Genomic DNA, 11043 nt, shown 5'->3' on the forward strand with positions numbered 1-11043 from the left:
GATAAACCAGTCAGTATTTTATTTTCTGTTCTTTCACCTACAATAAATTTTCCATTCCCAGTTTATGATTCTTGGTTTCTATAAAGTAGTCTCACAGATAATCTAGAAGGAATGTTGTCCCTGAGTGTGAATTTGTTCCAAGTCTGTTTTCTTATCTTAGTGGGATTAGCCTATGATATATGAAGGTTTATAGAACTCTAATCATAGCTTTCATAATATAGACTGCTCAAAATTATTTATATAAGTTTAGAAATTATATAGAACCATTATTATGATTTATGAAATCATCAAGCATTAGAACATGAAAGTACACCTTCACCGGTCTGGAGAAAATCTGCTCAATCAGGTGAAATAATGACCAGGAATCAGCAGACTATGTAATAGTGACAGGAAAGACAAATCAACAAGAATAAATCCTGAGACGAGAGATATGAAGTTTCTGTAATCAGAGCTTACCTATCAAAGCCATTCAACATGGTGGGCCGTCTACAGCATTTCACTTGTTTTTCTTAGTATTTCCTAAATGACTTCTGACAGATTACATAATTGGACATGCAGAAAAAAACCCAAAGAGAGAGAAAATCAGAGAATTTACACTAAAATCACTTTCTGTTTTTGTAATGATGTTCAACCTTCACATAATTGGAAAAGGCAAGTAATATAATTCCCCAAAAGTACAGAGATAGCTGGGTTTGAGGTGATGGCTGTTCTTGTTTTGTTTTTTATTAATTTATATCCTCACTTTACATCAAAATAGCATCTTCCTCCCTCCTATGTTCCCAAACCCACCTTCCACCCATTACCCTCTCAACATTTTCTTAAGAAGGGAAATCCCATCTTGGGTACTACCTGGCCCTAGGACATCAAACAGGGTTAAGCATATGCTCTCATACTTAGTCCCTCCTAGTCAGTACAGCCAGATTTAGAGAATCCAATGGCAGGCAACAGAGTCAGAGACAGAGACAGCTCCTTCTTCAATTGTTAGGGGAACTTCAAGAAGATCTTGCTGTACATCTGTTACAAGTGTGTACAGGGGCAAGGTCCATCCCGAACAGGCTCTTTGTTTGGTAGTTCCATCTTTATGAAGCCTCATGGAAAGCTGAGTCTGTAGGTCTTCTTGTGGTGCCCCTGACCCTTTTGGCTGGCCCAATCATATGCCCCACTGTTCATGTAACTCCCAAAGCAGTATAAGATGGAACCTCATAGTTCTTTTGATTTGCATTTACCTAATGATTAAGGACATTGAACATTGCTTTAAGTGATTCCTGGCCATTGGATATTCCTCAGTTGAGAATTATCTGTTTATCTCTGTATGCTAATTTTTATTAAATGATTTTATTTCTTTAAATTGTAATTATTGCCTCCCTTCCCAGTTTCCCCTTCATGAGTTCTTTACCTCATCCCAACCCCTTTGTTTCTGAGGGGGTACTCTCCCACTCACCCCCACAGTCCCTGTGCCAGCATCCTCTTCCCTTGGGCATACAGAATTAGGTGCATTCTCTGTCACTGAGGAAAGACAAGGCAGTCCTCTGCTACATATGTGCCAGGGGGAATGGACCAGCCCATGTATGATCTTTGGTTAACCTCTGGAAACTCTGAAGGATCTGGCTTAGTTGACACTATTATTCATCCTATGGGGCTGCAATCTCCTTCAGTTCCTTCAGTCCTTGCCCTAACTCTTGCATATGTCTTCCTGACCTCAGTCCAATGATTGTCTATAAGTATCTGAATCTGTTTCAATTTGCTCCTGATAGAGTCTCTCATAGAGCAGGCATGTTAGGCTCCTGCCTGCAAGCACAACATGGCCATTTTAATTAATTAATTAATTAATTAATTAATTAATTAATGTTTTTATTTTTCTGTTTTTGGTTTGTTGGTGTTTATTTCACTAAGCTCTTTATGTATTTTGGATATTTGCCATCTGGCAGATATAGATGAATATCTTTGAGTAATGTTTATACTGTTTTGTTCAATTGACACTGTCCTTAGCCTTACAGAAGCATTTCAGGTTCATGAAGTCCCCTTAATTAATTGTTGACATTAGTGACTGAGCTATTGGTTCTCTGTTCAGAAAGTTGCCTCCTGTACCAATGAGTTCAGAATTATTTCCCACTTCCTCTTCCATGATATTTAGTGTAACATTTTCTATGTTGATTCACCTAAACTTCAGTTTTATTTGCATAGTGAACCTAAATATGAATCGATTTGTCTTCTTCAACCTGCAGACATCCAATTATACCATCATCATTTTTGGAAGATACTTTCTGTTTTCCATTGTATGCTTTTGGCTTCTTTGTGAAAATCAAGTATTCACAGCTGGGTATGTTCATTTCTGTTTTTTTTTTCTATTCTCTTCCATTGATCAGCCTGTCTTTTTGCTAATACCATGCAGGCTTTGTTTTATTTTCAGCAGCATTGTTATTATCATAAATATTTAGCAGTTCTCTATTACATACAATGAAATTAATCAACTTATTCCAAATATTAAGCTATTCTTGTCTTTACCTGTTAATATTGAACAGTAAAATATTGACATTAAGGCAGATACCTACTGCCATGACATATGATACAATCACCAAGTGCATTAATAATTTCTCAAAAAGCATGGCCCTATATTTGAACCAGAAGTCAGGATCCGGATTAGTAGCAGGGATGGTGACTCTCTTGTATATCACTCACTGCTTATGTGCAGCATGATCCCTGTTGTTAAAAAGGAAATAATAAGGTAATAATGCACACTTTTGTGTGCCACTCAGAAATCTTGTGAGAATTAATACTCAAAAAGACTTCAGAGCTTAGTGAGAAAAGCACTTTGGCATAAAAATATCATAGAGTTATTCTTATTACTGTGAGCTAGAAAATTACTAGCAAGAAATAGTATAATTATTGTGGAACCTGAGTTAGTGTGCCTGTATATGAATATTGTTTCATGTTGATGATTTTTATTTTCCTGTCTGTCATTATAAAAATACTGCTCCTGGCTGAACTGTTAATGGAATGGTGAGAAAATCTAAGGTGAACTTTAAGCACTCGATTTTCATTTTGTTTCATCAAAAGAATCTATTTTACAATTGCTATTTACTTTCAATAATCTGCAGCAAAATGATCTAACTTTAAATACATGCATTAAATGTACTTGCTTTTTTTTAATAGGTAAAAGCTGGTGGAAATTTAATTTAAGCACAATTCCTGGATGCAGATTTTAAGCAAATTGAAAGGGTTAGGGTACCATTTATAATGACATAAAAATCCTTTCCTTCAGTGACTGGAGGAAATGAAGGATTGATCAACGCAATATTTATCTTCTATGGGATTCCCTACAAGCCTTCTTTTTTATTTGGCTTAATGCATGCCACAATAATAAGATTTTACTACTATGCTCTGTAATACAGCTTGAAATCATGGATGGTGATGCTTCCAGAAATTCTTTGATGGTACAGGAATGATTTAGCTATCCTGGGTGTTTTTGGTTTTACTTATGAAGTTGAGAATTGATCACTCAAGGTCTGAATTTGGTCAGAATTTAATTGAATCTGAAGATTGCTTGTGGGTGGGTGGACGTGGGAGCCTCCTCATGGAAGCAGGGGAAGTAGGAAGGGTAATGGGAGAGGGGAAAAAGTGATAACATTCAAAATGTAAATACATAAAAATCCAAGAAAAATAAAATTAAAAAAGTCCAAAAATCCCATTGCATTATCACAGCAAGATAAATATTGCTTGGCAACAATACCATAAACAATTTAATTTTTGGGAGAAAAGTGGCCATTTGTATTATGTTGATCCTACTCTCAATGTTCATGAAAGAATTCGATCTGTAATTCACCTTCATTTTTGACTTTTTGCGTAGTTTAGATACCAGAGTGATTGATTGTGGCTTCATAGAATAGGTTTATAATGTCACCTTCTGTTTCCATTTAATGGAATTAGCTCTTCTTTGAAAGTCTGATAGAATTCTGAGCTATAACCATCTGACTCTTATTTTTCTTTGTTTTATTTTTTTGATTTATTTGAACTTACGATTCTCTTAATGACTGTTTCTATTTCCATAGAGGTTATGGAATTGTTTAAATTGTTTGCCTGATCCTGATTTAACTTTGTCAAGTGTTATTTATCTAGAAAATCATCCATTTCATTCAGATATTCCCAATGTGTGGAATACAGGCTTTTGAAGTAAGACTCAAAGATTCTTTGAATCTTCTCAATGTATGTTGTTATGGTCCCTTTTCCTTTCTGATTTTAAAAAATACGGTTTCTCTTCCTTTTAGTTAGTTTGGTTGAGTTTTTGTCTGTCTTGTTGATTTTCTCAAAGTACCAGCTCTTGATTTCTTTGATTTTTTTACATTGCTCTCCTTATTTCTAATTATTGCTTTCATCTCCTTATTTTATTATTTCCTGCCTTCTACTTTATTTATTGTTGCTTAGTACAATGGACTTTCCTGTTAGCATTTCTTTCATTGTGTTTCATGAGTTTGAGTATGATTAAAACTGTTTATGGTGAATTGTAGAAATAATTAATTTCTTTATTTCTTCTCTGACATATTGATCATTACATTAAGTAGAGCGTTGTCTGGTTTACGTGAGTTCACACGCTTACTGTTGTTTCTGTTTTTGTTGAGGTTCTGTTTTAGTCCACAGTAGTCTGATAAGATGCAAGGAGTTATTTCCATTCTCTATTATCTGTTGTGGCTTGCACTGTGATAGAATATATGATCAATTTTGGAGAAGGTTCCATGAGGTGCTCAGAAGAAGGTATAACCTTTTGTGTTAGGGTGAAACATTCTATAGATATCTGTTAGGTTTATTTGATTCACAACTTTTGTTCTTTTCATTATTTGTGTGTTTAGTTTCTGTCTAGGAGCCCTATTCATTTGTGAGAGTGGGTGTTGACATCTCCCACTATAAATGTGTGGTGTTTGGTGTATGATTTAATCTTTACTAAGGTGGTTTTGCAAATGTTGATACTCTTGCCTTGGGGGCATAGATGTTCAGATTTGAAACATCATTTTAGTGTACTTTTAATTTTGATAAGTGTGAAGTGTCCTTTCCCATCTCCTTTGATTAGATTTGGTTAAAAGTCTATTTTATTATATATTCAGCTTTTTTCCTTTTTTTTTTTTCGGAGCTGGGGACTGAACCCAGGGCCTTGTGCTTGCTAGGCAAGCGCTCTACCACTGAGCTAAATCTCCAACCCCCAGATTTTTTCTTGTGTTCATTTTCTTGGAAAACTTTTTCTTTCTTTTTTCTTTTCTTTCTTTCCTTCTTTTCTTTCTTTCTTTCTTTCTTTCTTTCTTTCTTTCTTTCTTTCTTTCTTTCTTTCCTTCTTTCCTTCCTTCCTTCCTTCCTTCCTTCCTTCCTTCCTTCTTTCTTTCTTTCTTTCTTTCTTTCTTTCTTTCTTTCTTTCTTTCTTTCTGGCTTGCCAATGCAGAGTTACAATCTATTATCATCATGGCAGGAAGTATGGCAGTATCCAGGCAGACATGATGCTGGAGGGTCCAAGATGTCTACATCTTGATCAAAAGGCAGCTGTGAACAGATTGCCTCCTAGGCAGCTAGGAGCAGGGTGTCAAAGAGCACTCCCACAGAGACACACTTTTTCAACAAAGCCAGATCTCCTAGCAGCACCAATCCCAATGTGCCAAGCACATTTAAATCACTACAATGACTAAGAGCCACATGATTTCTGGCACTAAATCAGGAAGAAAGTTATTGAAGTACAGACTAACAAGTAATAGATTCTGCCATAGACGTGCTAAAGGTTACACTTGGATGTAGTTAAGCGAATTAGACTATAATGTTATATAATATCTGGCTCTTTTTGAAGCATTGAGGCTGTGTACATGCCTCATTCACAAGTTTGAAGGCCTAGACAATGGGTTTGATCTGTCTTTGAATGGAACCTGAGACATACAATGTAGACGAAGCCTGCCTTGAGCACAGTATGACCTGCCTTTGCTTTCTTAGTTCTACAATAAAAGGTAAACACAACACATTAAACTCTGTTTTCACCTAATATTTTCACTTTTAATATCCACTTGAAATAATACAGAATTATGTAATCCAAATTTCAAATGTGATTATGCTGTTATATTTAAAGAGTAGAAAAATCTATTATCAACACTCTGAAAACAATGATTTAAGGAACTGAAAGGTGGTGTGCGTGCATGTGAGTATTTGTGTGTATGTATGTGTATATGTGTTTAGACATTTAGTTTTATAAAGGCATTCATGTATTATACAATTGACAAATCCCATAAGAAATCATGTACTTAGATCCTAGTTAAACTAGGAATTCCCTATTCTTGTGAGATTTTCCTGTAGGACACTAAGAAACAAAAACTCCATGGTCTCATTACACACTAAAATTATATATAACACTGTATGTCACATTCAGCAAGGTTTTTAAAACTTGCACTGCTTTAAATTGTAGACTACAGGATGATAGGATGGTTATTTGTGCTTTGCATTTAGAAGGATGATGATATGTTTTGAAGTGCAGAGAACCTGCTCAAATATGGGAAGAAACCCTACTACGAAATCTGCTGAACATTAAAAGGGTTGGTGCTTTTACCATTTATATTTGATTTGTAGGCAATTGGGCAACATTAGCAGTCAATACTATCATGCTGTAAAGTAGGAAGAAACATTGAACTTTTAATACTCTATATTGTTTCATTGAACAAACTAAATATAATTGCATTAATTAGGTTTGCCATTTTATTCTGCAGGGACAGGATTTTAGGCATGAGACTAAATATAAATGTGATTGTTGAGGCAGGAGAAATCAGCAGTTTGGTGCAATGGAATTCCATTTCATGATGGTGTATTTGTACCAGTGTTGTTATAGGGATGGATTGTGTAAATGGGAGCATCTTTAGTATTTCACAGTCATATAGCTAGTACCTATGAACTGGGCATTCTGTATTCAATTGTTATAAAAACACAGAAGGAATACAGATTCTATCTTTAGTTAATAATGTTTGGACTATTACTGTTCTTCTATTTGCCTGTTTATAATATTGTTTACCTATTCATTTTATTTTATATGTATCAATTGGGTAAGTCCTTCTAAAACCTCATGTTACTAACACTGGGCAGACTCTTCAGTTTGTTTGGCTCTTTGAATTTTCACATTTTCCTTCTCACTGATATTACTTTCATTGGAAGTTGAAATCATTAGAATATTTTTAATAACCTTAGAGTAAAGACAGGATCTTACATTAGCATTTATTTAAATTTCAGTTTTGATTATTTTGAAAAGTAAAAGTAAACCAGAAAGAGAAATTTTTTAAGATGGTTTCCTAAAAGTTATTAGAAGAAATGTGTGTAATTTGACTTTTGATAAGACTTCTTTTACAAACCCTGTTTTAAGTCTTGATACAACTGAGATTTCAAGCCATGACTTCTGAAAACAGTCTATCTTAAATCACCTCCTGTCTCAAATACAATCTGTATATAGTTTTTATCTTTAAAGTCTCCTACCCCATAAAACAGATGACAATTATTGACAATAGTACTTTTTGTATTTATAGTACAATAAAAAACATATTTCTATTTATTTAATTGCAAGGTCACCTGCTATTTAAACTTTATTATTATGTTAGGTTGTCCATATATTCAAAATTTATTTCACCATCAGTTACATAATCGATTGGGAATTGACATTTATGGCAAACTCTTCTGTTACTCTAGACCTAAAAGGTGTTAATGGTCTTACTTGTAATTTTAGAAATGAACCTTTGTAATGCGGGCATATACTATATTAATGTTTTATCATTATATTTTAAATCATCTATGTACAGTGACAGTTTTGATCATTTAGTTTTTTTCTAGTATGAATTTTCCTAATGTAGAAACATACCATCATTTACCTTTGGTCTTCCTTGATGTTTAGTTCCCTTTACTTTAAATTCCTTTGCCATAACACAGCCTAAAGGCATTTTATATATCTCTGCCACCTCTCTACTTAACAAATCACTTCACTAGATACTACATGATTTTAGTTCATAACAAGGCAATCAGCTATTTCTAGCTGTCTACGTAATCAATAAAATTCACAATAAAATATGATGTGAGAGAAGGGTACTTTGGGGAAATGCCATCAGCGTTAGAAGACTTCAAAGGGGCAGAAAAGAGAAATTATTCCCTGTGAACTATCCAAAACTCAGAATCACTAACCACAAAAGAAATTATGTGCTGGGAGTGAAGCTTGGTAGCTCCAATTTTTAGCCTGTTCAAGGCCTGGGTTCTGTACTCACAACCAAGAAATAAAAACGAGGCATTCAGTTGTTTGAGTTCTTACTCCTTAAATGGGATAAGCAAAGTCATTCAGAAAAGCTAGGTTCATTTCAATAAATGTCAGTTTGAAAAGCCATGTGGATGTTGCCCTAAATATGTAATTTGGGTTTTATTTTACACTATTTAAAATTAATCAGAAAAGGATAGTTTACCTTAACTCATACACATTAGAAAGGAATAAAGTGCATTTCTTTTGGTTTTATGGACTTTCCATTTCATCACAAAAAATAAGAAATAGTGGTTAGACTCATAGGGTTAAAACATTATTACTATGTTTTTAAAAAACCCAAATTATCCAGAAATACAAACAATATATAGTTAAAATATTATTATTCTTTAAAATGAACCTTTAATTATTCAGAGATACAAACAATATATACAAAAATAGCTTTAAGACAGAAAGTATTTTCATGTGTGTATCTTGAGCATCAATCACTTTTCTAACTGCAGCACATATTAGAATTGTTATTTCTTCTGACTAATCTTTCTTCCACATTCAGTCTTGTTTGATACAAAAGGTAGTAGTGGAGAACTGTATCTCAAAAACACCATTTCTTATAGAAATTGGCATTCATGATACACAATTGAGATTTGAGGTATCTTGTTTTGTTTCAAATACTTTCAAGGTACTTACAATGTGTGGACATCATTTTCCTCATCATAGATCTTTACCTGATCACTATTTTGGAAATTCCTCCTTTTCCATAAATTATGTCTGGGGAAATTTCTCTTCTGTTGTATGTAAAATCCTGTTCAGTTGGACAGAACTGTTATCTATGGAAGCCACTGTGCATCAAAGCATTTCATAAAATAATTTTATCACTTGTGCAAAACAGCTTGAAATGTTAATGAGATTACACAATGCTAAATATTGAATAAGTCCTAGAAAAATATTTGAAAAAAAGGCAGATAAACACTCATAAAACTGAAAAGGGTTTCAAATGACTAACATGCCTTCACTAATTGGAACAGGTGTTGACTCACATCTGCACATGAGAAGAATTCGAGTACTCATCAGTCAAGTAATGAGGTTGAGCAAATGTTTGTGGGATGAATTGGAATTCACTGTTTAAAATATCCATGCATTGATTAAAGTTGTTAGCACTAATTTTCTATGGCCAAGAAAGAAGAAATTTACTTTTCTAGATGTAATTTTGGTTTAATATCTTCTATAAATTTGTTAGAACAAAAGAGAAATGAAGAACCAATTAGTGAAGATAGAGTTCATTTTGCTTGGTCTGACAGATGACCCTCAGCTACAAATTCTGATTTTCTTGTTTCTGTTTTTCAATTACGTCTTAAGTGTGATGGGAAACTTAGTGATCATCTTCCTCTCCCTGCTGGATCCCCACCTCAAGACTCCAATGTATTTCTTCCTCCGGAATTTTTCTTTTTTAGAAATTGCATTTACTACAGTGTGCATTCCCAGGTTCCTAATAAGCATTCTCTCAGGAGACAGAAAAATTTCCTACAATGCTTGTGCAGCACAATTATTCTTCTTTTTCTTACTAGGAAGCACTGAGTTTTATCTTCTTGCTGCCATGTCTTATGATTGCTGTGTAGCCATCTGCAGACCACTGCATTACCCCATCATCATGAACAACAAAGTGTGCCACCTATTGGTCCTCAGCTTCTGGGTAATTGGGTTCTTAGTTGTCTTCCCTGCTTTGCTCTTGGGACGCAAACTGGATTTCTGTGCCTCAAAAACAATAAACCACTTCCTGTGTGATACTTCTCCTCTCCTGCAGCTCTCTTGCACAGATACCCATTTTATTGAATTATTGGATTTTGCTTTAGCTGTCATGACACTCGTCATCACCTTGATCTTAGTGATTCTCTCCTACACACTCATTATCAAAACCATCCTAAAGTTCCCTTCAGCTCAACAGAGGAAAAAAGCCTTTTCTACCTGCTCCTCACACATGGTTGTTGTCTCCATTACTTATGGGAGTTGTATCTTTATGTACATGAAAACATCAGCCAAGGAGAGGGTGACTTTAAATAAAGGTGTAGCTGTGCTCAACACTTCTGTGGCCCCCTTGCTAAACCCTTTCATTTACACCCTAAGGAACCAGCAGGTAAAGGATGCTTTCAAACACGTATTTCACAGATTTTGTTTTCTACAAAACAGTGAGACAAGGTTTAGACATAAATAACATGCTGTTGGAACACCAATGGGAAAATGGACAGCAATTCTCAATTGCATTGGTTGTGATGTGACCCATTTGTCTCATTGAGGATTTAAGTCAAATTAAGTTTTTTTCCTCTATTTGCTTGCATCATCTATAACTTTGGTACATATCCTTAACTATAGAATGTGACTACCTTCTCAAAACCAGAATCTTAAGCTCCATGTATATGGATAAATTACCTTCATATAGCTTTTTATGTTTCATTCAACTGAAACTTGCTAGATTTGAAATATTCATTGGGCTACTTTGAACAATGAAGGGCAGAGCAAAGCTAATTATCCACCATCTCAAGTGTACCCAGGGATGGACTAATGGCTCCAGTCACACATGTAGCAGAGGACACCTTGCCAGGCATCAAGGGAAGGAGAGACCCTTAGTCCTGTCAAGGCTCAAATCCCCAGTATAGGGAAAAATCAGGGCAGGGAAGAGGAAGGGAGGTGATATGTGGGTGGCGGAGCAACCTCATAGAACAGAAAGAGGGGGAATGGGATATTGGGTTTCTGGAAGGAAAACCAGGAAAGGGGGATAACAATTAAGCTTTAAACCAAAATTATTC

At 34.8% G+C, this 11043-nt stretch overlaps 1 protein-coding gene across 1 annotated transcript; it reads left to right on the plus strand.

Annotated features, from left to right (window-relative positions):
* The first annotated feature begins 9485 nt into the window (after positions 1-9485).
* Positions 9486-10451, plus strand: LOC116889942 (olfactory receptor 6C6-like). The gene has a single exon (XM_032890749.1). The coding sequence runs from the start codon at positions 9492-9494 to the stop codon at positions 10449-10451; it is 960 nt and encodes a 319-aa protein (XP_032746640.1). The 5' UTR covers positions 9486-9491.
* Positions 10452-11043: the final 592 nt, after the last annotated feature.

Source organism: Rattus rattus, chromosome 1, assembly GCF_011064425.1.
Source record: "Rattus rattus isolate New Zealand chromosome 1, Rrattus_CSIRO_v1, whole genome shotgun sequence".
NCBI lineage: Eukaryota > Metazoa > Chordata > Mammalia > Rodentia > Muridae > Rattus > Rattus rattus.